The sequence below is a fragment of the Macaca mulatta genome, chromosome 1 (genome assembly GCF_049350105.2).
Source record: "Macaca mulatta isolate MMU2019108-1 chromosome 1, T2T-MMU8v2.0, whole genome shotgun sequence".
In the NCBI taxonomy this organism is placed as follows: Eukaryota; Metazoa; Chordata; class Mammalia; order Primates; family Cercopithecidae; genus Macaca; species Macaca mulatta.
Genome location: NC_133406.1, coordinates 145,409,197 through 145,432,410, shown reverse-complemented (window position 1 = coordinate 145,432,410; position 23,214 = coordinate 145,409,197). Strand labels below are relative to the sequence as shown.

Sequence of the window (23,214 nt, the reverse complement as noted above, 5' to 3'; positions counted from 1 at the left end):
GGTCATTAAGATGGTCTGGAAGCTCCAGAGTCTGTACAATGGAAGAGACCTCTATTGGATTTTTGCAGGGGTGGGGGCTGCCCTCCCGGTCTGTGCTGCAGTTAGAAGATTTAATCACAGGGCTGCACACAGCATACACCATGTACTTGGGGTACACAAAGGAGTGGGCTTGGAAAGGAGGCAGCAGGCTCAGACAGAGAGCTTTCCATAGGTTTCCCATCCAATGACCCGGAACCCAGGCTGGCTCTGCCTTTGTGCTTCCTTTTTGCCATTTTTGTAATGGGAAACTGATGTAAGGTTGCCTCACAAGGATGTTAGGAGGCTGAGATGAGACAAGAGCTTCGCTTTACAAATAATGAACCATGTGTATTTTTTGTATTAGGAATTAATGTTGACCAAGAAACATCTAGTACCTTCAGTTCTGTGGTTTATTCTTTGCTTTCTCTGGCACATTCAATAACACAATTTAAAAGAAAATTGTCTGTTTTTTTAAGTTATTAGAGATCTAGAAGATAATTGAAGTTATTTTGCAAAAGCCTGCTAGTGGCCCAGTCTTGTTCCAGGAAAAGAGTAAAGGGAGGGTGCACAGGAGAGAGCTGTAACAGCTCCTGCATTTCAGAAGTTCCTGGTCCCTTTGGCAAGGTGCAAAGGAAAGCAGTCTTCACGTACGTCCCCATACCTTTGCTCCTGTTGGGATCTTCCTCTAGAATCCCCTCCCCTGCCCAACTCTCACCCCAACTCTCCCCCTAAACTGCTTCCTCAAACCAGTCATTCTTCAAGATTGGTTTTGAGTATTATTCTTCTTGGAAAATCTCCTATAAATTTATCAGCCGTACTTAGATCTATTTCTCCTCCATTTTTTTCCTTGCGTGTTTTATATTCTTCATTCTTTCAACAACGATTTATCTCATGCCTGCCCCGTCAGCCCTGGAGTCACACTACATGCCCTGGGTACTTGAGATACAGCAGTGAACAAGACAGCGGTTCTGCTCTTCAGGCCTGACATTCTAGTGGGTGGGCAGAGAGGCAGTGAATAAGGAAATATGCATTCCTTAGTGATAAGTGCGATGAACAATAAAGCAAGATGTATTGTTCTCCCACAAGAGGAAGAGCATGTGAGGGCCAGGACCATGCCTTTTTCTTTCTGTGTCTCTTAGCTCAGTTCCATACCTGAATGGATTCAGTTAGGGGTGCTGACCCAGGGAGTAACATCACATCAGTGTCATGGGTGTGAAATGAGATGGACACATGAAGAGCTCATATATTGCAGGCTGCCTGTCAATGAGACTTTCCTCTCTTTTTTCCTAATCCTCAGCTGCTGCCAGAGCAGAAGCTGAAGCTAGTGCGAGACACAGGCAGGATGAGTGTCAGCAGACTGGGGCTGGCAGGACCCTTGGGTCAGTGTGCTGGACAAGGCCAAGTGCACAGAATGTGCTAGAAAGTAGAACCCCTCCAAATTAGGCCTGCTTCCTTTGGGGAATTATCCCAACCAGCTGGACTGCCTTTCTTAAGGAACTGCCATCTGCAATAATCATTATATCACCTTAGTCTTTTGAAATGCTTTAAAGCTTGCTAATAATATCCAGACCTACAGCTAACTGCATTATGAATATCTTTCAGATTATTTTGATGCTCTCAAGGAAGATCTCTAGAAAATTGTCTCCAAATCTCTTTAATAGATATATTACTTGAGGAAGATATATCCATTCATTCATTCAATCAACAAATATTTATTAAGTATTTACTGTGTACAGACCCTGTTAAAAATGCTGGAGATACAGCTTTTCTTCCAGTTTGGAGGGTAGAAGGAGACAGGCCTTAAATAAAATAAGTCAGTCAATGTTATAGTACTTTAAAAGTTGATAAGTGGCATGGAGAAAAATTAAGCAGAAAGGACAAATAGGAAATGCATGAGGGGGCAGGGTGTCATTTAAAATTTAGTGATTGGGGATGCCTCACTGAGAAGGTGATGATGAGGAAAGATTTGAAGTAGGTGAGTGCAGAGCCATAAGAACATCTAAAGCAAGGGGAAACAGCCCAGGCACAGGGGCTGGCAAGAGGCCGGAGTTCTAGGGCACAGCAAGGGAAGCCTATTCAGCCAGAGTGGAGTGAGCGAGGGAGAGCTTGGTTCAGGGGGGAGTCAGGGTGCACACAGTCAGATCCTGGGGCCTTTCTGGCCTTTGTAGGAACTTTGGCTTCTAACCTGAATTGGGAAGTTTTTACAGGATTTTAAGCAGAATAAAAACTTGACCTGACTACATTTTAATAGCAGTGATTCAGTAAGAAGAGGATGGTGGCTTGGAATAGGTCATAATGGTGGAAGTGGTGTGACATATTGAATTCTGCATATATTTTGAAGGTAGAGCAAATTGGATTTTCTGGTTACATGAAAGAAAGAGGAGTCGGAGAGGACTCTGAGGGATTTTGGCCTGAGCAACTGGAAAATAACTTTGCCATAAGCTGATATATGGGGCAAGAATTTGAGTATAGCATTTTAGGGGTAGATCAGAAATTAATTTTTAGTTGCTTTAATTGACATGTCTTTTAGACCACCAGATGGAGATGTTAAGTAGGCAGTTAGCTATCTGAGTCTGAAGTTAGTGGAGGAGGTCCTGGCTAGGATTTACATTTAGGAACTTGGGAACATATTAATAGTATTTAAAACCATGAGATTAGAATGAATGTAGATAGATAAGGGAAGAAATCCAAGGACTGTGCTTTGAGGCACTTCAGGATGCCCAGGAGATGAGGGAGAACAAAGAAGGCTGACAGGGAGTGACCGGGGGCAGAAGGAGAAAGGGTGGAGTGTGGGGCCCTGGAATGCGAGTGAAGGGTTTCACAGAGATGTGCGTGGTCCAGTGTGGCAAGTGCTGCCGCTAAAGGAAGAACTGAGGATTGACCACTGAATGATCATGATTGGAGCAGGTGAAGAGAAAATGGGAAGAAAATAATTGTAAGAGCAAGTATAAACAATCTTGAGGAATTTCGCTGTTAAAAGGAACAGAAATGGGGAGGAAGCTGGAAGAGGAAAGAGTCCACAGTAGATTTTTCTTAAAGATGAGAGATAGTTGAGAATGATTCAGTGGAAAGATTTTGATGAAGAGGGTGAAAATTATTGAAAAGTTATGTTCACACAATTGAGAAAGAGTGGGATCTGGTGAAGTGTGGCCGTAGGATCATGGACCATTTATTAATATGATGTTCTGGGAGAGGGCTCAGATTATGGACCTGTGTTGATAGCAGCTTAGGTGTGAGGTGGTCGGCACTAGTGGAGGTTTTCTGATTGCATCAGTTTGCTCAGTGAAACAGGAGGTAAGATCATTGGCTGAGAGTCAGGATGGGAAGGAAGCTCTTGAAGGTTGAAGGGGGATTTATAAAACAGTTGTGCAGAAGAAGGGGAAATGAATGGACCGATATGGGAGCATGTAAGTTTCTGATAGTAACTCAGATGGTATCCTCTCTCTGATTTTTTTTTTTTTGCCTCATTTATTGTTCCCCCAATAGCTGAGGTCCAGCATAATACCAGCATGCAGTAGATGCTCAATAAATGTGTAAGTTAATTTCAGAATTGAAATTCTATCTACCTATATCTCATTTATAGCTAACCCTGTGTGGCACTCACTGTAGCTGACCCTACTGCACTTAATATTCTAACAGCCTTACCTGTTTATTATACTTAACTCATAACAGCTATGTGTATTGCACTAAAAGCCACAAGACAGGACGAGATCACCAAGGGTGTGAGAAGTAGGTATTACTATCCTCTGATTTCAAGTGATGAGGCAGATTTCAAAAAAAGTCCCACTATTTGCCCGAGGTTGCTCAGGGCACAGTGCAGAGATGTGACTCTCAGCCTGTGTGACTCTCAAGCCCAAGCCAGTAATCACTGTCCCAAGTTCATCTTGTCTACTCTCATCTTCACCATCAGAGAGCTGTGGCCCACTTTGCTTGTCACACATTTCAAAGCTGAGCTTGGAACCAAGCCTTCTCCCAATTCAGTGCTCTTGCCACCACTATCCCCTGAGATCCGTCATATATTGGGATCTACCCATAGTCTACTTCCCTTTAACACCCGTTAGCTACCCATGATAGTAGCTGTAGTGCCCAGTCCATAGAGACAAAGTAACTGTCATGTGATGAGGGGATCTTGCCTGCATTGACACAGCCATCCAGGAGAGGGCAGTCATGTGTGCCTAAGCACGTCTGCCCCACCCACAGGCTCTGCAACCGCAGGCTCGGAACTGCATCCAACTTGTTTCCCTGCTTTTGCCCTGAAGCCAGAGCGCCCCTGAACGTTTGTCTAAAGCAGTGGTTCTCAAGTGCCCCCTACCAGGTGACTTTTTGCCCCTGATGTGGCATTTGGCAATGTGTGGACACATTTTTGGGTTGTCGTGGCTGCGGGAGGGGAGGGAGAGCGTCCTGGCATCTGTAGAGAGGAGAGGCATGTTGCTAACGCCCTTCAGTGCGCAGGACAGTCCCAGCCCCAGCGAAGATCTGATCCACAACGTCGGTGACAAACCCTGCCCTAAAGGAAAGTCCTAAACAGCCCCAGGAACAAATAGAAGATGGCTTTGATAAGGACGTTCAGAAACAATAGTGATCACTTAAAAATAACTTGCGGGTTCAGCTTCTTTGGGGAATGCCAAATGCCATTCTTTGGGGGAATGCCAAATAATGTCTAAGCGGATCTTGACTCATCACTTCAGCTGCTCCCACCGCTGACTGTGCCAGGTTGGGAGGTGTGTGCATATGTGCCCTTGACAGCACAGGGCAGCTGAGAGTCTGGCCCCCATTAGTGTCCAGGTCCTGTAGGACATACTTACCTTTGTCTGTCTGAAGAAATCATCCTTCCTGTTCTGTGGAAATGTTCTCTGCCCTCAGACTATTCGTGATATTGTAAACCTAGTTTTGCAAAAGCATAATCTGTCGCTGATACTGCTGGGCCTTGTAGGAGGAGCAGGTACTTCTTCCCTGGCTCAGAGCACTTCTGAAATTCCAGAGTGGTTCTCAAAGTCCCCTGACCTCATCTACCTAACAGGCACTCTGCTTGGGAGGGGCCACCTCCTCTGGAATTGGGAATGTTTCCTGAAGTGTGCCCTGAATCACCCCATTTTAGAAAAGCATAGGCATTTATCCATGCCTTACCTAAAACAGAGATTGCCTCCAAGCCAAAGTGAGCCCAGCATTCATAAAATATTAACCTCTCTGTATATCAAGCTGCTCCACTGTTTCTTACAATGTAACTCTTGTTCAGCAGAACATAGAGCTTGGGAATTAAGATCAGCCTTAGTCAGTGGAATCAGTTTTTGATCTACAGCACGGATATCCTCCCCTTTCCTTCACACAGACCCTACTATGAATTTCTAAGGACTCCTGAATGATGAACCTAAAGTCAATTCATAGCTATGACAGGAAATATGAAACAATCTCTAAATGTTCTTCAAGCTATAGCTTTCACCAAAGACCAGAGCACGCATCTTCTTCCCAGTAGTAGTAGTTTTAAAATCCATAGTGGGAAAAGATCTGGAAATCAAATGCAGCCATGAAGCTGGGATTTGGATTTACCAGTGAATTTACCAGTGGATTTACCAGCAGAGTAAATTTGGGTTTACCAGTGGATTTACCAGCAGAGCTAATTAAAGGACTTCTTTAGAGGAGAGAAAAGAAAGCAGGGTATAGCCACGTGAATGGCAAAAAGTTGTTAAGGCAACCTTGCTGGCCTCAGTTGAATGTAGCACTGTGCTCCTGAAATTTAATGATAGTAATAAACCATGATCACTTATGGTGCGTTCTGTCTATGGTCTGGACACAATGCAAGTGTTTTCCAAGTAATCTCACTCCATGCTCAGAATACCACCAGGAAACAGGTATTCTAGATAAGGAATCCAAAACTCCTCCAGCTATTCCAGATAAGGAATCTAAAAGTCCTCTAGCTATTCCAGATAAGGTATCTAAAACTCCAGGAAGCCAAATAACTTGTCCAGGGTTACCCACAAAGGGGTCAAGCTGGGATCTGAACCTGGGAAGGTTAACACTGAGGCCCAGTAGAGGTTTTAAATGTGCTAAGAGTTTGCTCTTGAAATGAAATCTGAAATAGATCCCTTTTGAGATAACAAAGACCCTTGTCTCTTTTACAAAGTTTAAGTTTTTGGTGAAGTAAGATTCTATAACGTGATACTAATAGCTTTGTGTGGTTTCATCAATGTGCCGAGTTTGGTTTGCATCACAAAGTCGTGTGGTAGGGAAATCTACAGATTTTTAGAGTCCCATGTGTTCAGGTTTATATTCTCCTTCTACTAATTCTGAGCTCTGAGACTTTACAAAAGTTACTTGCCTCTTCTTCTTCTTCTTTTTTTTTTTTTTTTTTTTTCTGGAGAGTGGAGTCTTCCCCTGTCACCCACGCTGGAGTGCAGTGGCGTGATCTTGGCTCACTGCAACCCCAGCCTTCCAGGTTCAGGTGATTCTCCTGCCTCAGCCTTCCGAGTAGCTGAACTTACAGGTGCCTGCCACCACATTCGGCTAATTTTTGTTTTCTTAGTAGAGGCGGACTTTCACCATGTTGATCAGGCTGGTCTTGAACCCCTGACCTCAGGTGATCCGCCCACCTCAGCCTCCCAACGTGCTGGGATTATAGGCATGAGCCACCATACCCAGCCTCCTTGCCTCTTTTAAACCTCAGTTTTCACATCCACGAAGTGGGATGAGTATTATAGTATATGTCAGGTGTCTTGGAAATTGCCCACCAATGGTCACTGTCATTATCACCGTTGGTATTATTTACAAGTTAAATGTGTGGTTTTGATTTTGATCTTTTGCTCTGTATATTTTAAATTATGGTGGGTACTTGACTTTGGCATTTGTTTTATGTAATGCCAAAGGCCAAGCCTAAAGAAACGTGGCTTGTTGAACCATGGTTCATGCTTAGGACAACATTGGTATAAAGCATGTTTGTGTTTGAAACTTTAGGAGCTGCCCAGGTTATGGAAGGCGGCCAAGTGGAATATAAGCCCCTTTCGGGCATTCGGTATATGTGGTCCTACCATTTAATTGGCCTCATCTGGACTAGTGAATTCATCCTTGCGTGCCAGCAAATGACTATAGCAGGGGCAGTGGTTACTTGCTATTTCAACAGGTAGGTCCAGTGGTTTTTTTTCTATTGATTTGTCTGTGTGGTTTATCTATGTGCTTCATGTTGATATCTCAAAAGATATTTGGGAATGCTGACCTAGCCCCTTAAAAGGAGTTGGCAAGAATAAAAGACTAAGCTAAAAATTGAGCTGTATGCTCATTTGGTGGTGGGAAGAAATATTATACCCTGAATCTATCACATTTCCAACTTTTTTACTTTAAGCCAGAAAAGTTAGAAACAAGCCAAACAGGGAAGAGATCATATTGCTTAGACTTGAAAGATAAAAAGGGGTCTCACTCTGTCATCCAGGCTGGAGTGCAGTGGCGCGGTCTTGGCTCACTGCAAGCTCCACTTCCCGGGTTCAAGCGATTCTCCTGCCCCAGTCTCCCAAGTAGCTGGGACTACAGGCGCCTGCCACCACGCCTGGCTAATTTTTGTATTTTTAGTAGAGACGGGGTTTCACCATGTTGGCCAGGATGGTCTCGATCTCTTGACCTCGTGATCCACCTGCCTCGGCCTCCCAAAGTGCTGGGATTACAGGTGTGAGCCACCGCACCCGGCTGCCATTGTTTTAATATTAAAAAAAGGGAGAGTCGAACTCCCCTATGAATATCCATCCTAATTGACTTCAGACAGAAAAATTACTGGTCTATTTTGAATATACTTCAGTAAATTCTGTGAGCCTCACTTTGTCCTCTGCAAAATCAGATAACGTTTGCTTGGGGAAAAAAAATTAATCCTAAAGGAATTGTATGTAATTACAAAATGTAATTTATATTATAGTTAGGAACCAGTGAATTAGTTACATGCTTCTCTGCTTATATTCCTATCACATCCTGAAAGAAATTGAGGACACACGCAAACACACACACCCCCGAATGCTTTACCTCTTCTGTGTGTGTGACTCACCCCAGGGCAGTGAGAGCCCACAGGACAGAGGAACTCAGCCAGAGCAATGGCAGGACTGGGCTCAGAAACAGAAGTTTACTTTTCATAGGGCTGATCCTCCTCCAGCCTCTCAGACCAAATGATAGAGAAACATGAGCTTCATGGGGAGAGAGTCCGCCAGGGGTGATTCCTGCCATTGAGCAGTTTCCTCCTGATGATAAGGAGCACTGCGGGGTGTTTGTTTGTTTGTTTGTTTGCTTGCTTGTTTGTTGAGACGAGTCTCGCTCTGTCACCCAGGCTGGAGTGCAGTGGCACGATCTTGGCTCACTGCAAGCTCCACCTCCTGGGTTCAAGTGATTCTCCTGCCTCAGCCTCCTGAGTAGCTGAGACTTCAGGTGCCCACCACCACGCCTGGCTAATTTTTGTGTTTTTAGTAGAGACAGGGTTTCACCATGTTGGCCAGGATGGTCTCGATCTCTTGACCTTGTGATCCACCCACCTCGGCCTCCCAAAGTGCTGGGATTACAGGCGTGAGCCGCTGCGCCGGCCAGCACTGTGGGTTTTTAATGTAGCGCTGCAGTTCCGGAGCCTCCATCATTAGAGACTCCAGAGGACTCACAGAGGGGCTGTTGCCCTTGGCACTGAGAACCTCCAGGCAACCGGAGGTGGGTTGTGTGTATTGCTTCCTCCCAGGGAGGGGGGCAAAGAGAGTATTCTAACCAAATTTGCCGTAGGTAATATTTGCCTAACAGTAATTTTGTGTTATCTTAGAATAACAAACCAAAGCATTTTCAATGAGGACTTCTAATTTGGACTTCCAGTGAAGTATATGTGTTTATCTCCTAATCTCTTCCCTTTCTCCGGCCACTCAAAAAATCATGAAAGATTGAAACAGGCACAAACACACCAGGACAGTGAGAAACAGAGAGGCAATGACAGCAGATAAGAAACACCAACCAAATGGTGGGAGCCAAAGAGAGGGAGGTGGAGCGGTGCCCCAAGCCCGCTGGAGAAAGCAGAAGCAGCCTGTCCATGTGTGTTGGCTGCATGAGGAGGTACAAATAAGATGCACCCTGAAGTGAGCCCCAGAGTCCCAGAGAGGCTCAGGAGTTCAAGTATAAAAAGTGTTTCCGAAGATGAGCTGAAAGCCTTCCTAAGGAGTAGTTAGACCCCCAAATTCCACACCAGCTGAAGACAGGGAAGTTTATTCTCCAGAGAGAGAAAGCAGAGAGGACCAGACTTGGGGTTTCAGGTTTAGCTGAGGCTGGGGGCAAGTCTCTGTACTGAAAGCAGGGTGAGTAAGTGAAAGCCTAAACTCTGAAGTGAGGCCCCACACACACACACACACCAGCACCCCCCATTCCACAGTTCAGCTCCCAGAACATTGGCAGCTCGTTTGATATTCCCTAGGAAGAGGTTAGAGGATGCTTTTATGGAGAAACTGCCTAACCCAAAGTAAAGACCTACAGATAGTGCCATATGGGGCCCCCCAATGAAATGGATTCCCTGACTGCTAGCAAAACAGTGAAGTTCATCAGACAACAAGCAACATTCCTCACACAGAGCTTCCAGGTCATTCTGGAGAGCCTCACTCTTCAATTTGAACTGTTTACCAGTGATTATTAAACATGATGAATGCCTCTAAGTGAAAGAAGAAGATCAAAATGTACAAATAAAATGAGCTTAGAGAAAACACAGACAATGCAGGCTGCAAAATGAAATGACAAAACAAACTATAATATTATCAGAGAGAACAAAGATATATTGCCAGAATCCCCTCCCACCAACAGAAGAAGGGCATAGTGAGAAAACAAGACCCTTGAGTAATTAAAAGTATGATTACAAAAGTGAACATTTTCTGTTGAAGGATTAAAATATAAAGTGGAAGCACTCTTTCAGAAGGTAGAATGAAAAGACAAAGAGAAACAAAATAAGAGAGAAAGGATTAAAAGAGGATAAATTTGGGAGACCCACTAGCTGACTAACATGAGTTCCAGAAATACAGAACAAAGAAAAGAAGAGAGGGAATTGACAAAGAAAATTTCCCAGGGCTGGAGGACACAAGTAAAGAGAAGATCCCAGAAGCTTCCCGAGGGAAAAAAGATCACAGGCAAAGGATCGAGGACCCAGAGTAGGATCTGACTTTCAACAGCAACTCTGAACCAGAAAAACAATGGAGGAAGGCTATAGGAGTCTAGTGAAAGATTATTTCCAACCTAGAATTGTATAGCCAGTCTATACCTAGTTTAGTGTTCTATGCCTATTCCTACTACCCGTCAAGGGTAAAGAAGAATAAAGTCATGCACAGGCAGTCCCAAGACTTCCCTGCCCACATCCTTTCTAGGAGGGATGTTCCCCGCTGAAACTAATGTTTAAGCCAGAGAGGAAAACATGAGTTTCAGAAAACAGGCTTGAGCAGAGCAGAGCAGAGCAAGGAATTCCCAGGAGGGTAGCTGTGCAGCAGGCGTGGAAAGCATCCAGTCCAAGGTAGACAATGGACTCCAGGAGAGATGTCACTGTGAAAAGAAAATGGAACTGAGGGAATACCAGGTGTATTCAAACATGTTAAGAAAAGCATTACACATTGGTGAAGCATTCGGTGAGGCCCATGGAAATCCAAGCTAATAAAAAAATGTGAAACAATTAACTTCAGAAAAAAAGAAGTTGTACAGGAAGGGAATCTAATTGGAATATGCTACTTGGATCAGTTGTGAATATTATTTACAGCACATATTATCTATGTATGAATAACAAACACTAAGCATTAACTAAAAACTTTGATGTAATTACGTTGGAAGAATGGGAAAATGAGTGTGAGGGGATTGGGGGAGTTAGGCTGTGTAAGAAAATAAAACCAGAATCTTTCACAGTAGAAAAGTCAGTGGACAATATCTGAAGCGGAAAAAATCAAGAAATAGCAGTAAGAACATGTAATTTTGAGGTGTGGAGGTGAGTTCTCTAATAACAACGAAAATATTATCTCTAGGGAGACAGAATTGTGAATGGGGGAAGAAAAACTGCTGTTTTGCCTATTAAGTCTAGCAGTGCTTTTTGGCTTTGTAAGATACTTTACATATTACTTTGATTAAAAAAATAATTTATAATATAACACACAATGATTTACTTTTAGCACAACTATTCCATTTATTAAAGAGCTCTACTTCCTTTTTGATTTTCTGCCTAATTTTGAAACCTCAAGATTTTTCCTTATCGTCAAAGTTCACAATTCTTCATGTCCTTTTCTGGCCTGCACTCACAGTGAGGATTAAATATAGCCAGGGTGCATTCATCTTTGTCGTTCATGTAAGCACTATGAGGGCTGAAGCATTCATACAAAGACCATCAGGTACCAGGATATGGTCAGTCTGTAGAATTTACTTTTTGTAACCATTGGCTTGAAGAGGGATCAACTGAGAGAGCCATAAAGGTGGTGTTAGGGATGTGATGGGAAGGAACTAGAACCCTTCAAGGTGGTGAAGGGACACTTGAGGTGTGACTTCATCATTGTTTTCAAATATACAAAGAATGGTTTCCAGCAGCTTTGGATCTGCTGAGGGAGAAGAGGAAATGGATTCGTAGCAGAGCCTAAGGAATTTAGGTAGAGACAGATGAATTTCCTAACCTAGCAAGAGTTACCCAGGCCAGTTAAATAATCCTGTTATTTCTAATAAAGAAGATTTCCATTTTCTGTCGAATAGGAAAGAAACATACAACATTCTCAGCCTTCCAAGCCTCATCTTGCAGTTATTTTGTTGTAAGAAATACGGGAAGGGATCTTTGCTGGGACCAGCTTTACGTTGGAGGCCGTTTGTCCCAGGCAGCCCACACCTAGTCCGGGAGCCTCAGCACAAAATTAATTTTCCATAATATGAGAAGAGTTTTTAGTGAGCACGAGGCTGGATCTAACTAGAGCTAAAGCTTGTCTCTAGGACCATGATGTGGCTTGCCTGGCTGTATGCACTCTGTTGTCTGATGGGACTAGAAATTACAAAACAGTACTTTGTACCATGACCCAGAGCTGTCAGGGGACTTGAATGGATGGGACCATTAAACCCTTTGCCCCACAGCTTAGGTTGATGTGGTATTTTGGGAACCTGGCCTCGTTGTTCCGGGAGCCAGGCAGCATTAGCGCTCAAAGCAGCCACACATCCAAAGGAAGGGAGAAGCTGGGCTTCATCAGGCATACGCTAGAGTTTCCTTACCCTCTAACACTGCCTGTGTCTTCCTTATTGCCACTGCCCACAGAATTGGGGTGCCTGTGGCCCAGTGGGAAGATCTAGAGAGAGGTGAGGAAGGCTGACTGGAGGCCCAGTCCTCACCAGCCTCCTAATACACTCATTGCTGGGTTGCCCCATATGCTCAACACTGCAATGTTGTCCCCCAGGTCAATTCTTAAAATATGAATAAGTCCAGAGGTAAGTATTATGTTTAGCATCCCTGGGTGCGTCAGATCCTCTTCCTGCAGGCAGGTTTGGCTGGTTGTGAGGGAGATAGAGCTGGAGGCACTAGCTCCACACACAGCAGGGGAGAGGTGACAGGATGACGTTACCTTTGAACATGGAAATGAGTCTGAGAGGAGGTGGAGGCCTCAGAGACACACCACTTCATTAGCCATTTTTTTCTGTAGGACTGTTTCTAGTTTTGAGGGCAGGTATTCAGTGACTCCTGGCTCGGTGGGCTGGCTTGGGTTGAAAGGGCCCTCTTTTTAAGTTCCCTCTCTCATCACGTGATAACCCAGCTTCCGGAACCTCTGCATCTTCTTCCAGCCAAGCCCGGCAGAGCCTCGAGCCATTACCAGGATGTGTTACAGACTAGGGAAGCTGAGGCAGTGCAGGCACTCCTCTGCCTGAAGTGGTTAACTCCATCACAGTGAAACCTCAGAAAGCTGATGCCTAACCCCAAACTTTAATACCTGGAGGGCTAACCCCAAGGCCCCCATTCACAGTGGCCTATGAATCATGTGTTTCCCTGCCAGATGGAAAGCAGGTGTTGTCCTCTTCTCCCTGCCTCCCCTCTTGAGCACCATAATAAGTTCTAAAGCACATAAATCTCCTCAATGGAAAAGTAAACATTCTTCCTTAAAAAAAAAAAAAAAAAAAATGAGGGAAGGGGGAAAAAAAATGTGTCAGATTTTCCTGGCCTACACTACTCTTCTAGTTTATCAGATCTAAATGAATTCCTATTAGCAATAGCTTCTGTGGTTTTTCCTATTTTAAATGATACTGGGCTGAAACACACATCCCTCTTTTTGTGGGACAACTGGGTTGCAGTTTTTCAGCTCCCAATATTACTTTCATGTTCTCTTTTTCTTCCTGGCTGATTTGAGTAACAGCAAAATGCAGCCATTGCCAACTCTTGAAACATTTCTGGCTGCCTTCCTTTTCCTCTCTCAAATCCTAGGCCGCTGTCAAAACCTTAATTCATAGTGACTTATTAGCAACCAGAGCAAGTTGTAGAATAATCCATTATAAAGAAACCAAGCTTCACTTGGAATCTGTGAAGTTGCTTCTCAGAAAGGCCTTATTTTCTAGAACTGGCTTCAGCGGGAATTCAGAGGGTCACCCGTGGGGTGGCATCAGCCCCCACTCCTTTGTTTTATCTTTCTGGTTTGGGGGAGACTGATGGCTGTGCCCATTCTGTTCTTTCTCACTTTTTTTCCCTGCCTGTGAAACTGACTTGTACACATTCTTGGGAGCTGCGTCATGACAAGTCCCGTAAATGATTCACACTGAAGTGGCCTTTAAAGAGCAGAGTAGAAACCAGCAGGATTTGGGGAGCCTAGAGCTGTGCAGGAGCCAAGCACCCAGGGCTCTCTGTCCCCTTCCTGTAAGCGGGAGCTCACTGTTACCTCTCTGGCCGCAGAGCCTGGTCACATGATTTGGTGATGATGTTTAATCACCAGGTGAATGCCGGCAATATTTATGTATAGTCCTGTGTCATTTAAACCTTGAAGACTGTGATACAATTAAACTTCTGAAAGTGAAAATGAGATGAATAGACACCCTAAAGGGTTGGTGGTTGGGCTAGGCATTATAAAGAGGGAAACTTTTTTTAACTCATCAGTTTTTTTTAAAGTTTTTCTGTTTTATTTTGTTTGTAGCATTAAGTGGCACCAAAACGAATTAAATTAATACAAGAAACAATTTAACCGAAGCTACCAAGGAGTAGAAAAAGTTTGCCAAATGCTTATTGCGTCACCACTTTCTAAGTTGTTAGTGCCACAGATGATTGGAACCAGAGAGTTTTTGCTGCTTTATAAAAAGTGTTTTTAAAATGCTGTCCCTTTCCCTATTTGCAGAAGTAAAAATGACCCTCCTGATCGTCCCATCCTTTCGTCTCTCTCCATTCTCTTCTTCTACCATCAAGGAACCGTTGTGAAAGGGTCATTTTTAATCCCTGTGGTGAGGCTTCCAAGAATCATTGTCATGTACATGCAAAACGCGCTGAAAGAACAGGTAAGGCTACCTCCTGATACACAGCACGTTCCGTGTTTGGGTTGCCAGAAACTTAATTACTGGAAAACTACAGCAGGTCCCAGGACAGAAATGTGACCTGTGACAGCAGCCGTGCGGAAAGCTCCTGCACTCCTCGGCTCCCATCCCCCGCCTCTCCCAGCAAACCTTTTATTTTCCCAGAGTCTCTGTTTCGTTTATGGTTTTGTTTATTGGGTTTTCTCCAACTCAGTGGAGATGGTGTGGGGAGGGAGTAGTTCTGAGTTAGCTGATTTTCCTTCTTATGTAAATGGCGAACAGACAGGATGAACCCTTAAGGTGAAATTTAAACAAGGTTTTTGTGAACATTTATCATGCCTTTTTAAGTGAAAAAATGCACCGTAAGATAGGAATAATATGTGTTCATTTCTGTTTTAATGCTGAAATACTGCCTGCCTTTTGTGTTTCCCAGAGCTGTCATGGGAAATTCCCGGTGTGTGTGAGGAGTGAGGAGGAAGAAAAGGAGAGGGTTTGAATGAGTGTGTGTGTGTGTGTGTGTGTGTGTGTGTACACATGCGTGTGCACACATGCGCTTGAGAGTGAGAAATGGACAAGCTGACCTACATCTAAGCTCAAAGGACAGAAAACTGTAGGGCTTTTGTGCCCGGGGGATTTCTCCTCCCTAGTTTTTATTTCCATGCACATTTGCTTATGAATGCCAGTGGAAACCAGAACACCAGGAAAACAGCTGTTCTCATGGTATTTCTGGCCTGCCAAACAAGGGGAGACAGGACTTTTCCCAACTCTTCTGTTCTCACACAATGTTAATCTCTCCCCCGTCACCACCTCAGAGTTGGTGACTTGGTCAGTTTCACAAACTTACCTGATTCCAACCTTTTGGGTATAGCTATGTGTCCTTAGTAAATTCAGGAAATTTTACCAATAGGTTTACATTATATTTTAGAGTTGTTTTCATTTGCTTTTTAAAAAGATATCTGAATTGTTGATATTTTAAAATCTATAATCAAGGTTTAAAGTTAGTTTATCAATTAGAAGCAATTGATTGGCTAACACATAAAATTATCTGGCTTCCTTATCTGGAAATGCATGCTAAGCAGTTGCCCCTGATTGTAGAACATTTTCTTGTATTTCTATTAATATTTTGCTTGGCCACATTTTGGTGACTTGAAGAGGCATTTCCATATCCAGGACAAAACTAACTACTTTTGGCTCCTGCATTTTGAAGTCAATCCTTCAATCTTAGGAAACTTGCAGGATTTCTTGAAGAACAGGACAGCATTTTATTTTAAGTCTATTTGTGATATGTTTGTGCGTGTATTAGTAATAATCACAAATTAATGAGCAGTGAGGAGCTTGCTGTCCCTCCTAAAGCTAGGCATCTTAAACTCTCTGGGGATACAGCCTTTCATAAATCTAAAAGAGAAGTCAGTGGAAGGCCCAAGGTCTCTCTGACTGTGGTCTAAAAGGTTATTTATCACTTCCCAGATTCCACAAGGACCAAGGGCCAGAATTGCTTTTAGTGATGTCACTATTGGGAAAATGTGTCCTTTCTTAGGTTAAAAAACAATTTCTTCCTCAGCAGCCTTACTGGCCAGCACTGTGTCTACAATTTAAATGTTTCACACAGCCACCGTGTGATTTTCCCTAGTTCAATAGGCTCATTCACCAACACAGCCAGGCTGAAAAGTGTCCAGATCAAGTTTCATCCAATTGAATTCACATTGGGATGAGAAAATGGCCATATAAGGCTGAGTTATTCCTGGGGTCCTCATCCTAGGCTATTTCAGGATTGTTTCCAGGGATGTGTTCACTCTGGGGAGTGGGTAGGGTGCCGCCAAGCACCCCTCCCCCAAGAGGTTCATGAAAGTATTCATTCTTGAGCTATGCACAAGTTCAAGTTATATTTCAAAGGAGTAATTTATCCCTCGAACTTTAGTCCCCCCAAAAAACTCTCACTACAGCATTTATGTCCTCCAAAGTTAAACTTGATTCTTTATTTATGTGGGCACATAACTAGTATCTACAGTGTATTATTTGTTTTTTTGTTTCTGGGATGTGAATTTTTCATGAATATAAACTTTGGTTTGAAAAAGCCAAGTGTACCATTTCAGACACTTAAGGGCAGATGAAGGGGGAAGAGAGGTTTTTTTTAACTGGAACCAGAAGACCTGCTTTTCTTTTGCTGTTCAGTATGGACTAACCTCCCTAATAGCACCGCTAACATATAAGTCCACAAGACAGAAACGTTTCTCCTCAATAATACTAGAACCATAATTAGTAGTAGTAGTAGTAGTAGTAGTATGCACAAAATAAGAACTTTTCCCACGCCACCAGTGTTTCCCTAGGTGCATAAGTGAAAACTGTGTTTCCTCAGAAACTGCCTCCTTGTCTTCTTTCCTGTGTTGTTTTTGACTCTGTTCCTTTGGTCTCAACCTGATCCAGCAGCATGGTGCATTGTCGAGGTACCTGTTCCGATGCTGCTACAGCTGTTTCTGGTGTCTTGACAAATACCTGCTCCATCTCAACCAGGTACGTCTCCTACCTCTTGCCTCAGGAACACACAGAAGGGTCCAAAGGTGGCCTCCATCTCTTAGGTCAAGGTTTGGCAAATTCTTCTCTAAGGGGCCAAAGTGTGTAAACATTTTAGGCTTTCAGACCAGTCTCTCTGTCACAACCACTCAATTCTGCCATCATGGCAGGAAAGCAGCCATAGGTAAAATGTCAATGAATGGGTATGGCTATGTTCTAGTAAACCTTAACTTATCAACAGTGACATTTGAATTTCATATGATTTTTACATGTCAAGAAATATTCTTTTTTTGATTTTGATTTTTTCCCAACCATTGTAAAATTGTAAAAATTGTTCTTAGCTCCTGTAGAGGAAAGCGGGCAGTGTGATGGAGCTGGCTCCTGGGCTGTAGTTTGCAGACCCTACCCTAGAACCATAGGCCATTAAAACCACGCTTCAAATTTTAAAAGAAAGTTTTTCTCTTTTCAGAAATAAAGAGGAGAGGGAGTATTTAGAAACCCTAGCATAATGAATGTATATCAACTAAGAGCTGATTTTCAGTGCCTTCTCTAAGAACTATAATTTTCCTGAACTAGGAAAAGAATTGCCTCCCTAATTTTCATAGATTTCACCAGTCTTCCCTTTTCAAGCTATAAATATGCCTTTAAACTTATAAAAATTATATCTTGCAATTGTTTGGATTTTGGATTTTTTTCCTCTCCTGAATTTTTCAAATTAATGGAAATTTAAATACGTTGTGTTTCTCTTTAGAGCATTTAGGAGATTTTAATAGTCCTTAGTCAAATTTACACAAAGCAGTATTTTTGTAAGTTAGCAGGCTGTTTTATAATTTGAACATTCACAGAAATCTCACTTAGAAAAGTACTTCTTATAATTGCCCCCTCCCTAAGAAATTTACCTTTAGAAGTAAAGGGACTAATTAGACCATCTATGTTTAATGTCTTACAAGTGGTATTTATAATACTTTTCATTATTCAGGGAAAAATGTAGCCTTCTTATAGTAAGGTCTATTTTAGGCTCTTAATAATCTTGGAGAACATTTTAGAGTATATTTAGTTTTCATTTGGATTACTATAAACCAGCATGTGTAAAACACAATCAAATACCATAGGACCTTTCGGAATGGGGGGTATATGTAACAAGTGAGTCCAAACCCTTTGAATACATTTGTCATGGTGTTAGATGTTATAGCTGTTGTATATGTATCCAGACACCAACTTCATAAATATTTTGAGATGCATTGCAAAAATGTATTAACTATGATAAAATATATATGCATGAAAAATAAAGGTTAAGAAACATATAAATAGACTAGAAAGATAAAAGCAATGAATGAGACCATTGATATACAAATATGTTGGCCATATGGCCATACGAGGCCCCGGGGTTGACCTGTCATTCCCTCTCACTGTATTACGGGAATTCAGGTACTTTCTGCATCCCTCTTTCACTCATGGTTTTCATCCTGGCCCCTGGAAGCCTAGAGGCTCCTGTGGACACTGTGGGGACCACCACGTTAGGAGGGCAGAGAAATGGGTAAGGTGGAGGAAGGGTGGACCCTGGCCCCATACCATGCCTATACTGCCCGGCCTTGCAGTCAGAGCAACTCCGCTTTATGTGGTTAGGGGTGGGAGTGTGGGAGTGTACTGAAGGTTTCATTTGAGGACAGGTCTCTGCTGCTAAAACACATTTGAAAACCTCTGGTCCCATTTTCACATTTGTTTTCTCTGCCCTGTTATCCTGAGGTACGTATTTTCCTCCCTTCTGAAATTTCACCACCTTAATTAATCCAGGACCATTTCCCTTGGTAATTCAAATGTTTCCAAACTCATAAGTGACACTAATGTTAACCAAACCATAATGACCATCCTAAAGGTGATGACTCCATATAACAGATGTGTCGATGGGAATAATGATCCCCGATTCACAGAAAAACTAAGCCAGCCTTGATCCAGCTTGTGTAGTGAGTCAGTGGTGCAAACAGGGATAGGTCTTCCAGATTCTAATCATGGTGCCTGTGCAGTAGGCTGTGGCTAAACCAGCTTCATAGTGTCTTTTCCTTGCGGTGACTCCTGTAGAACTGGGTGGTGCCAGTTGATGTGGGTGATGCTCAGAGGCCTAAGGTTCAGGAGATTGGGAAGAGGAGGAAGAATGAAAAAACAAGAACTGGTGTGAATATTAATGGAGAAGGAAGGGTCACCTCTGGTCTACGTCGACTACTGGAAAGCAGAGTGAAATAAAAATGTTTAAGAATAAAGATGATTGTAAATGGTAATCAGAGCAACTGTCAGCCTCATTTGGCAGTGGACAAAGGAAAGTGAGCATAAAGTGAGAAAAGGAATTTAGATTCACCTTTTCAGAAATTTCCTTGCATTGGAATGACTTACTAGGGGACATTGTGGCATCTCTGTCTCTGGAAATCAGATTTTAAAAGGCTGAACCCTATTTTATGTTCCTCATTTTGTGGAATAGGAGCTGGGAAATACTAAAAGAGAATGAGATCCATTTGTTACCATCAAAACTCAGATGCTCGTCTTTATTTAACATCAAGGAGCTGGTTGGGTTTTCCCACTGCTTCTTAAAAGCCTAATCCATCTTCACTAAATCCTAGTAGGGAGACAGGTGGCAGTTGCTGCATTTTGCAAACACCCAGCCTAAGGCTGCACAGGCATTCACTTGCAAGGTGGGGAATGAAACTCTCAATCTCATAATTTCTCATTTACTTTTCTCCCTACATCATAAATACTGAGTGTGTACATACTGAAAAAAATTACATGTTCACCTCACACATGTGTTCATCCAGCAACCATGTGTTTATCCTGTATGCAGACTATTTCTACCTGGGTATAATGAGGACAAGGACCATGGCGATATAGAGGTGATACAGAGTCATTACTGTATGGTGCAAAAGCCAGGCCTCCAAGAAATTGACAAGCTAGCTGTCGGGCGACAGGGGCCAGTAAGGGGCATATGCATGAGACATATGACTGTACAGAAAAGCGCATGTTTAAGCATTGGGATAGGGCTGTGGAAGTTCAGAAAAGGAAAATCTTGGTCTTTGGGAGAGGTCATTTGACTCTGTAATTAGGGGAAATTTCCTAGGAGAAGTGGACCTGAGTATAGAGTACCCACTGGAGATCACCAGCTACTAACGACAGCAGTAACAGCTGTGGGTATTGGCAATCAACTGTTTTGCCAGTGGTATGCTGAGCACTTTTCCTGCATTATATCAGTTGTTAGGTTTTTTGTTTTTGTTTTGTTTTTTTTGAGATGGATTTTTGCTCCTATCGCCCAGGCTGGAGTGCAGTGGCACAATCTTGGCTCACTGCACCCTCTGCCTCCCGGGTTCAAGTGATTCTCCTGCCTTATCCTCTGGAGTAGCTGGGACCACATGACACCACGTGCTAAGTTTTTGCATTTTTAGTAGAAACGGGGTTTCACCATGTTGGCCAGGCTGGTCTCGAACTCCTGACCTCAGGCGATTTACCTGCCTCGGCCTCCCAAACTGCTGGGATTACAGGCATGAGCCACCATTTGTGGCCAGTTGTTAGTTTCTGAGATAGTGTCTTCAATTTACAGATAGGGAGATTGAGGCTTAGAGAAGGCACATAGTGGCAGATCTAGGATTTGAATCCAAGTCTGTTTTGCCTCCAGGCCCAAGCCCTTAACCACTGTGCATTTTTAAAATAGCCGGAGGAGGACTCATGACCACCACCTGGGGATGTTCTTTTCTGCTCCTTGCAAAGCCAGAGTCCGTACAAGTAGAGCTGGCAAAGCGCGTCTTGTTACACAGCAGACTTTTGTGGAGGAAGACAGGAAAGGTGAAGGAGCAATGAAGATGATGAACTCACCATAACTGTAATCAAGCAGTTATCCATCCAGAAAAGGCTGGTCAGGGTGGCCTGGCCCCTCCTCCTTTCGTCAGGCAAGTTAGTGGTCAAAGCGTCTGGGAGTTTTGGCTGGCTGTTCTCAGAGACTTTCAGGCAAAAGGGCCTTACAGCCTCCCCTCTCCCTCCCAGCACTGTCCAGGGGCCTGGCTAAGAACCCCGCTGTGAGACTACAGGCTAAGCCCTCAGCAAGAATGGCGTACTTACTGTTTCTTATGGGGTCTGCACACAGTTCCTCATGAAAATGTCTCCCTAAGTGCACATCTCTTGTCCATTGTGGACACAGGCATCTGTCCCAGCCATGATGTTGGCTTTAGGTCAATGTTCCTCTAAGTATGAAACCCAGCGGTGAGCCCCAGGACTCTTCCTGATGGTTCCAAACTGATCTGAACATTCTAGAAAATCCTTTTTTCAATTTTTATAGGCAAATAGCAGAATTCCATAGATTTTTCATTTTTGCATACAACAGGGAGTTGTTTGCCCGTCAATAAAGTAGAGCATGTGTTATTAAAGTTTACTAAAATGTGTTCTTTATGAACCCAAATTGGTGTCTTAACGTAGTTTCTTAAGGACTCAGACTCATTCTTTTCAGACATCTAGCCGCTGAGGCAATGCCTGGTGACCCTGCAAAATTTGTGAATGTACGCACGCAGACAGTGGGATTTGCAAATTGGGAAAAGAACACTTTGCTACCACTAGTGTTGCCTTGAGTTGACCATGTTGTTCAGTTGCAGTCATTCTTGTCTTGACATTTTACTTCTCTTGATTATTCAGTTCTTGGTTGGTTGGTTGGTTATTTATTTATTTATTTATTTATTTATTTATTTATTTATTTATTTTTGAGACAGAGTTTCGCTCTTGTTGCCCAGTCTGTAGTGCAATGGCGTGAGCTCGGCTCACTGCAACCTCTGCCTCCCGGGTTTAAGTGATTCTCCTGCCTCAGCCTCCCAAGTAGCTGGGATTACAGGCATGCCCCACCATGCCTGGCTAATTTTGTATTTTTAGTAGAGTCAGGGTTTCTCCATGTTGGCTACGTTGGTCTTGAACTCCTGACCTCAGGTGATCCACCTGCCTCGGCCTCCCAAAGTGCTGAGATTACAGGTATAAGCCCGGCCTTTTGTTTATCCATTCTATTTTTTAAAAATCACTTTAAGCATTGCATTCCTCTTCAATGCTTTGTTCTTCTTCCAGCAGAAGTGGGAATGGGTATAGGCAGTGAGCTGTGGGCTAGTGTCAGAAGTCTGAGAACCACCGTATCTGTACCAGTCTCCTGGGAGAAGCTTCCAGGTAAAAATGACTTCAGTCAGGTAGAGCAGCAGTTTGCCTCTGCCTCTTCATTATTTGAGTAACTTGGGTGAGTCCCTTAACCTTGCTGAGCTTCTGCAATATGAAAGGGTTAGGTTCAGTGACCCCCAAGGTTCTTGTGTGGCATTTTGACCCTTGTCATGGCATCCAGCCCAGAGCTGGGGGCATGCAGAATGCCACCCCGCTGCACCAAAACCATGAGATGCTTTGTGTGGGAAATGGGGGTAGAATGGAAAACAGTATGAGCTGTTTGTTTTCCTGTGGTGCTCCAAAATGACAGGCTCATTTCTCTTCATGATATACCTTGTATCCATGGTAAGGACTTATCCTAGAACCACAAAACTCAGTGATGTTTCATGTTGCCTCAGTTTTTAGGCACCAGAATCTGGTAGAGTTGTCTGAGAATGTGAATGAACAAAGAGGAGCCATCTATCTGTATCTGCTTACAGCAATCCTGCCGGTAGTGCTGCTGTAATATATAGTGATAAATAAATAAAATAAAATAACTGGTAATGAGATGCTGGTCAAATGCCAGGCACCTCGATCATTCTCAACAGTGGGAGTGTACTGTAATGTCTAATGCCTTTCACAGCCCTTTTCTGCCTTGGGCTATTGTGCAAGATAGCTGGGAGCCTGATGGATCTGTGCTGCATCCCCTTGAGGAGGGGACCAAGTGACCCCAATGCACTTTGATGCAGTGTGTAAAGCGTGCAGCCTACTTTCCTTTGTCATCCCTCTAGATAAGATTTAGTAAGTACATGTACAGATTGTTGCCTGTTGCTATTTGATCAGAAATGCCAGCAGCTTCCTGTCTTTCTGACTAACGAATATACTGGTTAGAAAGGTCCCAGACAATCTTCTGAAGATCAGGGCAGAGAAAAACCTGCTGCTTCTGGGGAAATATACACCTCTCTCCCCTTCTTACCTCATAGTGTCTCTCCCCAACCTGCTCTGCCTGCCAAGACTGTTTTTAGTGAACATAATGTTGGTCTCTGTCTTCTAAACCTTTGCGGCTGACTCAAC

At 43.3% G+C, this 23,214-nt stretch overlaps 1 protein-coding gene across 6 annotated transcripts in view; it reads left to right on the top strand.

Moving 5' to 3' along the window:
• Positions 1-23,214, top strand: part of SLC44A3 (solute carrier family 44 member 3) — a 74,371-nt gene that overhangs the window by 30,322 nt on the left and 20,835 nt on the right. For 2 of the 6 annotated variants that reach the window (XM_015145453.3, XM_077952706.1), the window contains exons 10-12: positions 6,967-7,132; positions 14,316-14,472; positions 16,915-16,998. In XM_015145453.3, the coding sequence (XP_015000939.1) occupies positions 6,967-7,132; positions 14,316-14,472; positions 16,915-16,998 (407 nt within the window). Of the gene's footprint in view, positions 1-6,966; positions 7,133-14,315; positions 14,473-16,911; positions 16,999-23,214 lie in introns of all 6 variants that reach the window. The other 4 variants (XM_015145471.3, XM_015145463.3, XM_015145455.3 and 1 more) reach the window with 2 other exon arrangements.